Source organism: Neoarius graeffei, chromosome 10 (genome assembly GCF_027579695.1).
Source record: "Neoarius graeffei isolate fNeoGra1 chromosome 10, fNeoGra1.pri, whole genome shotgun sequence".
NCBI classification, from domain to species: Eukaryota; Metazoa; Chordata; class Actinopteri; order Siluriformes; family Ariidae; genus Neoarius; species Neoarius graeffei.
In genome coordinates this window covers 22,681,190-22,694,456 of record NC_083578.1, presented here as the reverse complement: position 1 = coordinate 22,694,456, position 13,267 = coordinate 22,681,190, and the positions used below count along the sequence as shown (strand labels likewise).

The following is a 13,267-nucleotide window of genomic DNA, read 5'->3' as shown; positions in this document are numbered from 1 at the left end:
TATCTTTCTTTCCCACCAGCATTCCTGAAAACCATACAATCTTCCACCAATCAAAAGGTTGTATATGAACATTGGGCGGGGACAAACGCTCTGATGCAACTTCGAATTGATTTGAAATCTTGTTTTTTTTTAAGATTTGTCACTGGACAAGTACATTAAAGATACGCGTGTTTTTTTAATTATTATTATTATTATTATTAATACCGGGTCTGTATTTATACACGAGCTTTGGTTCTAGTTTGCGTTAGAAATCAACAGCCAATCAGAGTGAAAGGTGTGAGCGAAGGAGGCGGGGTTTTTAGGAATGTAGGTGGGAAAACAAAACTTTTTATCAGTGTTAGACTAGCAGTTTTGCAGGTGGTGGTGTGAGTGTGTGGAACAGAGGAACATGGCGGATTTGGTGGCTCTTTTTACCTCAGTCGGGCTCAGTGAGCAGAAAGCTAAGGAGACGGTGAAAAATGAGCAGCTCAGTGCGGCTCTCAGAGATGCTGTTACACAGGTAGGGGAGAAACAGAGCGGTCGCGCGTGCGCGAGCTGCTACAGAGCGAGTTAGCTAGCCATGCTAACATCCGGCCTGTCAGCTGGCACTATTGATATTATTAAAATATTATAAAGTGATTTCAAAATTTTATTGTTTGTGGTTTTGTTTCGAGTTTCATTATGTGCACAGAGTGAATATAGTTAGGATGTAGTTGAACTGTTAACATTTAAACTTTCATGAAGTGAAAGTTTCATTTTTACTTTCACAAATTTTAGTGCTTTTAGTTTAAAGAAGAAATCTCAGTGAATTGGTTTCAGATATACAACCCCGATTCCGAAAAAGTTGGGACAGGGGCAATAAGAGGCTGGAAAAGTTAAAGGTACAAAAAAGGAACAGCTGGAGGACCAAATTGCAACTCATTAGGTCAATTGGCAATAGGTCATTAACATGACTGGGTATAAAAAGAGCATCTTGGAGTGGCAGCGGCTCTCAGAAGTAAAGATGGGAAGAGGATCACCAATCCCCCTAATTCTGCTCCGACAAATAGTGGAGCAATATCAGAAAGGAGTTCGACAGTGTAAAATTGCAAAGAGTTTGAACATATCATCATCTACAGTGCATAATATCATCAAAAGATTCAGAGGATCTGGAAGAATCTCTGTGCGTAAGGGTCAAGGCCAGAAAACCATACTGGGTGCCCGTGATCTTCGGGCCCTTAGACGGCACTGCATCACATACAGGCATGCTTCTGTATTGGAAATCACAAAATGGGCTCAGGAATATTTCCAGAGAACATTATCTGTGAACACGATTCACCGTGCCATCCGCCGTTGCCAGCTAAAACTCTATAGTTCAAAGAAGAAGCCGTATCTAAACATGATCCAGAAGCGCAGACGTCTTCTCTGGGCCAAGGCTCATTTAAAATGGACTGTGGCAAAGTGGAAAACTGTTCTGTGGTCAGACGAATCAAAATTTGAAGTTCTTTATGGAAATCAGGGACGCCGTGTCATTCGGACTAAAGAGGAGAAGGACGACCCAAGTTGTTATCGGCGCTCAGTTCAGAAGCCTGCATCTCTGATGGTATGGGGTTGCATTAGTGCGTGTGGCATGGGCAGCTTACACATCTGGAAAGACACCATCAATGCTGAAAGGTATATCCAGGTTCTAGAGCAACATGTGCTCCCATCCAGACCACGTCTCTTTCAGGGAAGACCTTGCATTTTCCAGCATGACAATGCCAAACCACATACTGCATCAATTACAGCATCATGGCTGCGTAGAAGAAGGGTCCGGGTACTGAACTGGCCAGCCTGCAGTCCAGATCTTTCACCCACAGAAAACATTTGGCGCATCATAAAACGGAAGACACGACAAAAAAGACCTAAGACAGTTGAGCAACTAGAATCCTACATTAGACAAGAATGGGTTAACATTCCTATCCCTAAACTTGAGCAACTTGTCTCCTCAGTCCCCAGACGTTTACAGACTGTTGTAAAGAGAAAAGGGGATGTCTCACAGTGGGAAACATGGCCTTGTCCCAACTTTTTTGAGATGTTGTTGTCATGAAATTTTAAAATCACCTAATTTTTCTCTTTAAATGATACATTTTCTCAGTTTAAACATTTGATATGTCATCTATGTTCTATTCTGAATAAAATATGGAATTTTGAAACTTCCACATCATTGCATTCCGTTTTTATTTACAATTTGTACTTTGTCACAACTTTTCTGGAATCGGGGTTGTAAATATGAGTTTATTTTCAGGAATGAATACCAGTGAGCTCCTTTTAGGAATAACTGTTGGTGAGCTTAAAAATAAATATTAGTTATTAATATATGTTTTTTTGTGTGTGTGCACGTGTGTCAACTAGACCAAGTCCCTTTTGGTGTTTTTTTTTTTTTTTTTTAAAGTCAACTAGAAATCAGTTAAGTCAGCAATCAGTATGAGGAGAAACTGACTTAAAAGGGGTGTGTGTGTGTAATAGGCCCAGAAGCTGTTGGGATCCAACCAAGTTGACAAAGCCATAGGGAACCTGCTGTACAGCATGGCGTGCCGTCTCCGAGACCTTCGGCGCTTGACTTACTTGACTGATTATATCGTCAAACGCAAGATCGCCACAGACCTGCAGTTGTCAGGTGTGTATATAGTTCTGTGTCTGATCTTATTTCACGCTCTATGTTCATTTGCCTCTATTAATTTGGCGTACACATCTATCCGGAATGAATGACTCTGAGACAGGATTGGTCCAAGCTGTTGAGGGTACTCTCGATGTTTATCACAATTTAGATCAGATTAGATAGAACTTTATTGATCCCTTTGGGCGGGTTCCCTCAGGGAAATTAAAATTCCAGTAGCATCATTACAGGATAAACAGAGAATAGAAATAGAGAAACTTCTAGATAAATTAAATTAGGTATTTGCATATACAAATATAAATAAGAATGAGTGGGGGAAGGGCCAATGGAAGAGGTATTGCACATTGTCCAGTATTGTTTGTCAGGCTAGGCTACTGCTCCTTCCCGTCCTCTGTCCTCCTGTTACCCCTCTTCCCCCCCAGAGAAGAGTTGTACAGTCTGATGGCGTGAGGGACAAAGGAGTTTTTAAGTCTGTTCATCCTGCACTTCAGAAGGAGCATTCTGTCACTGAACAGGCTCCTCTGGTTGCTGATGACGGTGTGCAGAGGTCATAAGCTGGAAGACAAAGTGGTGCGGTGATGATCTTTGCTTGAAAGTTATGTTCGATAGTCCTAGCAGTGCAGCAGACGTAGTAATGTCGCATGTTTACGCCAGTAGCAGATTACACAGCTGAAGGATTTTCAATGCAATTGTGTTTCTTGCGTGGAGAAACGGCGCTTGCTGTAATATGACTGAGGGCGAGTTGAAAAGAAAGGGGTTGTGAAATTTTTGGGGAGTTGTAGTCGGACACAAAAAGGATGAGAACCACTGGGTTAAAAGTAGATGAGAACATACAGAAAAAGTCAACAATAAGGAAGCCCTAAAGTGCTGAATGACTTCAGACCTATTGCTCTGGCATCCATAGTGATGAAAACCTTTGAAAAACTCGTAAAATCTGAAGTCATGATGAAAACGCAGCCGAATATGGACACTTTGCAGTTTGCCTATAGACCACGAAGGGGAGTTGAGGACGCCACAGCCACCCTTTTTAAATTTGATTTTTAAGCATCTAGAAGGGAAAGACACACCCATGCTTGGCTCTTATTTATTGATTTTATGTCTGCTTTTAACTCAATCCAACCGCATGTTTTAATGGAGCACTTGCATGTGACGTCACAGCCGATCCAGATTGTGACAGACGCCATCTTGTCGGTCAAACGCCATATTCCGCCTTCTACTTCTACTTCTGGGTCTACTTCTGCTTTTACTTCTACCTTTTCTTCTGGAAAACCCTACTATATACAATTCTACTACAACGGCTGCGGCTACAAGCTCTCCCTACCTGTGCACGTTTTATGTTTTTTGTGTGTATTTTTGCGTGTTGTTCATCTGTACCGGACTTCAATATCCACTACAACCATATGGACTTACTGGACATTGGTTTCCAGCAGAAAATGACGGTTTGTAACGATTTCCATCGCATGCACAACATTCCGGACGAGGAAAAAAAACAAAAAAACATTCCGGACGAGATAGCGAGACCAGCAGGGTCTCCGTGGATTGTTATCGGAAGCAAAGCGAAGGAAGCGGTGCCAGGAGCGGAAGCAAAAGCGAGGCTGCAGGCAGAGCCAGCCTGTTGACTAAGCTCAGAAAACAGCCACTCAAATCTCCACTGCCAAGCCTCTACCTCTCCAACGCCAGATCCATGTAAACAACACGGACGATTTGGAATTACCTTATTCTATTCTATAATCGGCTGGTCAGTGCTATACTCAATACTTAAGTGACTTACCCGTCCAATGAGGATTCTTGTTTACAAGATGCCACATCTGAGTCGCTGACATCCTGAATTTCTGTAAAGAAAACTGTCCAGAGATTTATAGGCACGCAGTGCTTCACCACTGAACAGCGAGGGAAAGTTAATGAGGTAATTATACACGTCCGGGTATTCCGCTGACAGTTCAAAATCCGGTCGTGAAAACTCCGTCCGGTAAGCCATAAGGGTCACAAATCTGTAGATCGTTTATTTTAGACATATATCTAGTTATCTGTTCATTAGAAAAATGAGCCATGTAGTCCGTCGGTTGAAATTGATCCATTCTGTACACGAGTGCAGCAGTATTCAGCGGTGTTTTTGACCGACAAGATGGCGGTTGTGTACTTTCCGGTCACGTGACTGCAAGATCTCTATAGGCTTGAGGAGCAGTTCAACTTGAGTAACAACCTTTTGGGGTGGTTTTTAAACTTTTTAATAAATCGAACACCGAGAGTAAGGATCAACGGCACCCTGTCTGACCAGACCTGCAGCTCCACCGGGTCACCACAAGGATGTGTACTGTCCCCTCTCCTTTTTATTTTATATACAAATGTGTCGCAGCAATACAGTGAACAGATCTATTTTAAAATATGCAGATGATACTAGGGCTGGGCGATATGAGAGAAAATTATATCACGATATATTTTTCCAAAATTTTCGATAACGATATATATCACGATATAAATCAAATCACCATTTTTGTATTTTCTTTAATTTTCTGCTCAAAATATGAACATTACAAATTAGTAGTTCCTTCCTAATTAACAAAAATAGCTTAACAAGCCTTCAAGTTTCACAGAACCAAAGCAAACTGGATGCACATTCTTTTGTTCTTTTTGTTCAAATGAATAAATTGAAACTGAAAAATAAAAACTATATACCATTGTTAATCATTTGTGCAAATTCTAGCAGCTTTCAAATAAACATAAAAGACATATTGACGTGTAAACCTTATGCTGCAAGGAGAAAAAAAGTGCAATCTTGTATGTCAGTGTGTTTAAGGTTTTGTGTAACACTTTGTTGTATGTCCGATTTTAAATATCCAAAATACCTCCACACAACCGAAGATCTCTGGCCCTTCTTTTCAACGATGTCCTCCAGGGCAGTGCTCTGACTTTCCTGTTCAGAACTCCGGTCAGTTGGCTTCTCGCTCATTTTTATACAGGGTTCCTACAAATATTTTATGTTGAATTTACTACCTTTTTACTACCTTCACAATTTTTTTTACTACCACAGTGACAATTTGGATTTGGACATTTTCTCACAATTTAACAAGGTAATCTTTGAGTGTATGTGTTAGTCCAAGTGAATGTGCTACATATAAGTTAGTGACAACTCTACCCAAAGAGTTGGATTGATGAGACAAGATAGAAAGAAAATCTGAACGTACCGGTAGTGTAACTCTTTCCCTTTGGACGCATAATAGAACCTCCCATTGCTAGGGCTACACATGGAGTAATGCATATTTGCATAAAAGAAAACAAACTTCCACATACAAGTTATAATTTTATTGAACTGTGAAACTGTGGCCCATAACCTCTTAACGGGTACACAGATTTGCACTAAACCTTGTGTGTCAACACTTCACATTAGGTACAAGATCTGATTACATTTTGTCGGCCAACACTTTCAAGATGGCCAACATTTTGTTTGTGGAATAATCTTTTGAACAGGTGAACAGATTTGCACAAAAAATCTTATGTGCTTAGGTACATCAACTCATTACATTTAGATCAGGTCAAATGGCAAACACGAACCCGCACACACACACACATGACAAAGACAAGACACACACCCTAAAGATACAAAACACACATAACCCAAGCCCTATTTTGGCAGTCTCTCAACACATTGCCAAGTTTGCTTAAGATAGTCATTTGCACCAGTCCTGTAGTCGTGAAGGCCCGTGGGCAGAGTCAACACCTTCCTCCCAGAGATCAGTGTTTTAGAGGGTTAATCTTAATCATTTCAACAGTTCAACAGATTTGCTCATCACATTTTGGATGCCTCAAATGGCGCGCACACAACGCACCAGGCGCGCGCGCGCACACAACAAAACGCACCAGGCGCGCGCGCGCGCACACAACGCACCAGGCGCGCGCGCGTGCACACAACGCATTACATGTGCCTCGATCAACTTTTCAATGAACGCCTCTCGCCGATTGCCATCTACCGCCTTTAGCCAGTCTTTAAAATCAGGTTCCTCCAGCCATAGGTCTGAAAATTTGCATTTCCCCAATGTTTAATTCTCGTGCAGATGTCGCCAGTCGGGTTAACAGATAGATTCGACTAGAGCCGTATAAACAAAGTCAGTCTCGTACTAAACAATCTCTGGTATAAATTTATCCTGGATTCGACCGTTATTGGAATTCAATGCGCATGCGCCACCAACTCCTCACTGCGGTCCTCCTCGATACATAAAAATAAATTCGCCCAAATGTAGTAATTTATGGATATTATGGCATGCAGGTTAATTAAACGAATTAGAAAACACACAGGCCCAGTTGGATGGGGGTCAAAAAAATTTACTACCACGTCAGATTACGTTTACTACCTTTTACTGGCCATAATTTAGCCTATTTTAATTAACTACCTTTTAAAACCCCGCGGGAACCCTGTTATAATCGCTTTGTTTCACGCTTTGTTGGAGAAATGCCGCGCTCCTGCAAACTTCACCACAGCCATGCTGTGCGTTGCTGCTACACGTGTGTGTGTTTGTGTGTGCACGCAACCTAACTTGACGTGGCTCTCTTCCAACTGATTGGTTACGTGCGGTACTGTTTAGTTATGATTGGCTATTCGCGTGTCTGTCAAAACTTCGGATGAAGTAATTTTATTGAAGGCGTAGGCATATCGTACGTGTCTAATTTCTAATCGTAGAGATTTTATATCGTGAATAACATCGTAATCGTAAAATCGCCCAGCCCTAGATGATACAGTGATTGTGAGCTTACTGCGAGGCGGGGAGGCAGGTCATGGCCCAATAGTGGAAGAATTTATAGATTGGTGTAACAAATCATTCCTGCAGATAAATATCTCGAAGACCAAAGACATGGTTATTGATTTTACAAAGCACAACCAGATCCAGATGCCCACAGAAATTAATGGTCAGAAAGTGGAGAGTGTAGACAAGTACAAATACCATGGCACCATTGTTGACAACAAGCTCACATTTGAGGTAAACTGTGAAGCTGTTTTTAAAAAGGCCAACCAGCGTCTGGATTGTCTGAGGAAACTGTCTTACTTTCACATTGACCGACTCTTGCTTACCCTCTTTTTTATCGTGCTTTTATTGAATCTATCTTATCTTTCTGCTTGGCGTGCTGGTTCAACAACCTGTCTCTTAAAAACAAGAATTCCCTTTTTCAAATAGTTAAGTGGTCTGGCAGGCTGATTGGAGAGCCACAACTTAGTCCTGAGACCCTGTACACCAGACAGTTGCAGAGGATAGCTGGTTCCATCTTGGAAGATAGCTCTCACCCACTGTATAAGGAATTTCAGCTCCTTCCATCTGGTTACAGATACAACCTACCTGTCTGCAAGACAAAGCGTTTCAGAGGAAGTTTTGTCCCCTCTGCTATTAGAGAGATTAATAATATAACTTCTAAACATAGGCTGTAATAGCACAATTTATTTTATAATTAATTTTTAATTTGTTTATAGGGCGGCACGGCGGTGTAGTGGTTAGCGCTGTCGCCTCACAGCAAGAAGGTCTGGGTTCAAGCCCCGTGGCTGGCGAGGGCCTTTCTGTGTGGAGTTTGCATGTTCTCCCCGTGTCCGCGTGGGTTTCCTCCGGGTGCTCCGGTTTCCCCCACAGTCCAAAGACATGCAGGTTAGGTTAACTGGTGACTCTAAATTGACCGTAGGTGTGAATGTGAGTGTGAATGGTTGTCTGTGTCTGTGTCAGCCCTGTGATGACCTGGCGACTTGTCCAGGGTGTACCCCGCCTTTCGCCCGTAGTCAGCTGGGATAGGCTCCAGCTTGCCTGCGACCCTGTAGAACAGGATAAAGCGGCTAGAGATAATGAGATGAGATGAGAATTTGTTTATATATTTAAGGATCTTATCAGTCTCATTTTATTACATATTCATCAATCTATCATGGCTGGTATATCACTTTTTTTTTTTCCTCACAATGTGACACTATGTCACTCTAGGATGCGCTACTTTGGTATTGTCTAATGTTTACTGTTTTTAAACATTTCTGTAATATTTCAAATGTTTGTATGTCAAGTGTGTCCTTTGTTTTAAATGTTTTGTATGAGTGGAGATCACTTGGCTGCACACCAAATCTACCTTTGGATACAAATAGTTATCTAATCTAAATCTAAAAAAACGTCTAGTTATGCACCATGACATTGTAACAACCGTAGTTGAGGTTTAAAGTGCATATCACGGGTAAATTCAGGAGCAAGATCAGTGTAATTCTCCTATTTTATATTAAACTTTGGTCAAATATATTTTGCATTTTGTGCAATTTTTTTTTTACCTTGCGCAATACCAGAAAAATTCAGTTGAAATCAAGCCATTTGAGGTGAATTGGTCCGCCTCTGAAAAAACTTGGCATTTGGATTTTCCGGCAAACATTGATTTTTGTAACGTCGCGTGCGGGACGCCTCCCTCTGAATCCTACGTCAGCGCTGGTTTGTTTATGAGAAAACGACCTGGTGGTTTTCTGCAAATTTCTTCAACATTATTGCGTAATTATTAAAATGGTTAACAGATGTATCGTAGGAGGGTGTAGCAACACCAATCTTGATGGGATTAGTACTCATCGTTTCCCAAAAGACCGGACAATGAGAGAGAAATGGGAGCGCTTGGTCTACACAGGCTGTGCACTGAAACCGTGCAAAGCTCTCGCAGCCTGCTGGCGCTTCCGCAGGTGATGTCACGAATCTGGCTCCAGACTCCCTTGGGATTTTTCCAGACGCGTTTTATTTTATTTTTTTCTGCTGTAGACAGGTAGCCTTGTGCAAAATTACCGTTCTGGATGAGTGTGTAAAGGGACATGCCTTCATATAAAAAAAAAAATTGGTCCAGAATATGCCCTTTAAGGGTTTTGCCCCAAAGCTCCAACAGTTGCTCCGTGGTAGACAAACTCGTTACCATCGGAACCCTTTGGCTGAGTCATAAACGCATTAAATCCACCCTGAAACACATGAAATAAGTTTAGATTGAAATATTTCCGATGTGCTTAGCTTAATTAAGCTGTTGGTTGATGTGTTTCTGTTATTGCCGTTAGAAGGTAGCAGGTTCTCAGCCATGCTGATATCACAAAAGGGATAGTAGTCATGTTTTGCAGTTAGTGCTGCAAAACAAAAGAGCAAGCAATTTATATACAACCGCCACCGCTGATTTTAGATTTGTTCTGATCTCTGTTTACAGCTGCATTAGACTTTGTGAAGAGCCACCCTGAGGATCCTCTGGACCAGCAGGCGTTTGAGACTGCCTGTGGTGTTGGGGTTGTTGTCACGCCAGAGCAGATTGAGGATGTGGTACGTCAGCTGACTTTCAGCACTACGTATAGCTGCTTGATTGCTGTAGCGTGTTTGAGTGTTGAGCAGGATAGAGCCATTGTTTTTGAAGTTGGCTCACGTTCAGAGTTGTACGACCTGGAGGTTTAAATCTCGAAGGGACATTCTCAGCAATTTGAAGTGCAGATTACAAGGTGGACCTGATATCATTACATGAAGAAGTAATAAAGATGCAAAAACCAAATCTGCACAGGAAGTATCCTGAGCTCAGGATCGAACGCAACATAAACTTGACCATTCTCCTGACTGTGTGAGCATTTATGTACTCGGTGTATTGTTGAGTTGTCTACAGCACAACTAAATCCCAAGGAATTCTGACCAATCCCACTCATCATGTTTCCACAGTTATTGGGTCATGCAGCACTACAGCAATGATAATTTCCATGTCCTCCCACCTCTGACACTAATAATCAGGGTTGTAATCAAGTCACTAAACCTCGAGTTCAAGTCCAAGTCGTTAAAAAAAAATTTTGAGTCGAGGCCACTATTGATCCGGGTCAAGTCCGAGAACAAGACTCCAACCGCGCCATTTGACGGTGGCTGTTTTAGCGCCATTAACATTAGTTTGTTCCTGAACATGACATATGAGCAGGTGAATGTGCTTTTCTTTGTCAGGGAGTGTGAAGTATTCTGTCAGAGATGGTTGGGAGATAGCTGTAAGTGCAGAAGGTGTGTTTATTAATACAAGTGAAGACAGGGAAACAATCCAGAACGGCAGGCAAAATCGTAAAACAGTGAATCAGGCAATAGGTCGAGTGAGGGACAAACAGGCTATCGTAGACTTGGTAGAATCAAAGATGAGAAACAGGAAATCGGGGATCAGGAAACCAAACAAAGAAATAAGGCTCAGTAATGTGTCAGCAACGCAACTCAATACTTCGCAAAGTAAGTATGTTTTCACAGTTTTTATATAGGCACGCTGATTGTGCCTTAAAGGAGAACTGAAGGCAAATTTTTTTTTTTAATCATCAAAATTCTATTTCTCATTTTATTAAATATCGGAATGCATTTTTGATCGCTATTTTGTCACTGCTATAGCAAGTTATGAGTGTTTGAAATATGCGATGTAATATATATCAGTCCATATGTCAAAGCGACGGCCGTAAACGAGATTCGTTGAGACCTGTGCGAGACATCGTAGGACGGAAGTAAAACGTACAGCGGAAATCAAACCGACCGACATCTGCCAACGTTGCCAAAAGACGCTCGCGCCGCCTTTCGAATGCTGACGTAATCAAGCTGGAAGTTTTGTTTGTTTTGATAGCAATCAGGAAATTTGAAAAAAGTAAGCAGTAATCGTCGTTTAAACTCGTTTTTGTGCAATATTTTGTTTGGAAAACAGTTTTCAAAATGGTGGTGCTAACACTTGACGTTTCGAAGTCTTGTGAAGATCGCGCGGATAAGCGACGCCTGCTGTGGACCAAACAAACTAAATTCAACATGGCTAAAAACCGAACAGGCCGATGAGCATAATATTTAATTGCAATCAGTTGCCAATACGAGTCACGATATAAGGTTACTAAAACCGAAAACGTAATTGAATAACGTTAATTAAGAAATAAAGCAAGTTTAAAAATGACTTCAGTTCCCCTTTAATCCTGTGCAGGTGCGATTCGTTCACGGCGCACGCACGAGAGTCCGCTTGGCGTGCACGCTCTCTGGAGCGCAGCATGAAATTAGTACAAAAATTAATGTAGATATAAATATCTTATGCCAAATTATTACGGCATGATACAGAAATTTAAAGAAAAAAATCCGAGTCCTCGTCTCCAGTTTACGAGTCCGAGTCACCAGTGCTCAAGTTCAAGTCACGAGTCCTTAAAATTAGGGCACGAGTCGGACTCGAGTACTACAACCCTGCTAATAACCCTCTTCTGGGATGCAGCTAGTTTTATTCCCACAGGATCCAAGTCCGGATGCGCAACTCCAGTATATTATCACTGCTAACTTAGGCTTACGTTATATTTGAACTGGTGGTAAGAAAGGAGTTAATTGTAACTTGAGTACAATTAACTGGCCATGTGAAGGCAATTTTTGACTAAATGTCAGAGTAAAAAGACACAGTCTCCAGTTATTAATATATTCCAGACTATTTTGCTCTGCCTGCAGATGAATTTGTGCTGGTTTCCTATTTCCATAGGTTGAGCTCATCATCAGAAAACACAAACAGCAGCTGTTGGCTGAGCGATACCGCTTCAACATGGGGCTCCTCATTGGTGAATGCCGCTTCATTTTGTTTTGCATTCGTACAGCTATGGAATCAATTTTGTGCCAAAATGTTCATACAATACTTTTGTATTAATAACTATGATATTGAATTAATTCAACAAAGTGTAAATTCAATATCATAGTCGCCACTGAAGTCCACTCGATCCTTGTTTACCGTCAATGGATCGGTCACTCGTCAAACAGTCCGCCAGAATCCGAGTAGGGAATGGCTGAGCGTAGCTGTCAGTCAAACACAAGTTAGCCAATGGGAATGCGTTCCTGGACAGCCCACCCACACGGGAAGTTTGTGCCAAAACTGCAAGCAAAAAGTCAGGGAGCGCAAACGAGAAAGCTGGAATCGCAATCAAAATAAATTACGTCAAACAAAACTGAGAAAGACGCGGAACAAAAATAAAAGGTTTCTGAAGAGTAATAGATTGATATTTTGCATGATTACACAAATTTGTTTGCCAGTCTAAAAAATTGACTTTTTTTTTTTGTATTTTGATTTGTCGTTTTTGTTTGATATTTCAAAAGTATTGTATGAACATTTTGGCACAAAATTGATTCCATATACAGCTATCATCAGTGGATTGGACGTGTGAAGTGTGGCTTGGTAACCGATGCTGGTTATTGATTCTCTAGGTGAAGCTAGAGCTGCTCTGAAATGGGCAGACGGGAAGATCCTAAAGAATGAAGTGGACATGCAGGTGAGCATGCACATTTTCGTCATCTAAAAGCTGAGCTCAGCAGATGTCGTGTTAAAGCTGTGTGTTACTTTGTTCTCTATGTAGGTCTTGCACCTCCTGGGGTCTAAAAGCGAGGCAGACCTGGAGAAAAAACCCAAGGTACATTTGTGTGTGTGTGTGTGTGTGTGTGTGTGTGTGTGTAGTTATATATTATATATACAGTATTGTGCAAAAGTCTTAGGCAAATGCTGTCGACCAAAAATGCCTTAAAAATAATGAAAAATGTTTCAACGTTTAAAAAAAAATACTGTAAATAGCAGTAAGACATAATAAATGAAACAAAGTCAGTATTTGGTGTGAGACGACCCTTTGCTTTAAAAAAAAAAAAATAGTAGTCTCAGGTGCAGTTTGATAAGGAAATGAGC

The 13,267-nt window shown here is 41.3% G+C and overlaps 1 protein-coding gene across 1 annotated transcript in view; it reads left to right on the top strand.

Moving 5' to 3' along the window:
• The first annotated feature begins 318 nt into the window (after window positions 1-318).
• qars1 (glutaminyl-tRNA synthetase 1) overlaps window positions 319-13,267 on the top strand; it is a 49,889-nt gene continuing 36,940 nt past the window's right edge. Inside the window, exons 1-6 of the mRNA XM_060931540.1 lie at window positions 319-499; window positions 2,467-2,617; window positions 9,797-9,906; window positions 12,086-12,161; window positions 12,799-12,863; window positions 12,948-13,001. Coding sequence (XP_060787523.1) covers window positions 389-499; window positions 2,467-2,617; window positions 9,797-9,906; window positions 12,086-12,161; window positions 12,799-12,863; window positions 12,948-13,001 — 567 coding nt within the window. The 5' untranslated portion in view covers window positions 319-388. The remainder of the gene's footprint in view (window positions 500-2,466; window positions 2,618-9,796; window positions 9,907-12,085; window positions 12,162-12,798; window positions 12,864-12,947; window positions 13,002-13,267) is intronic.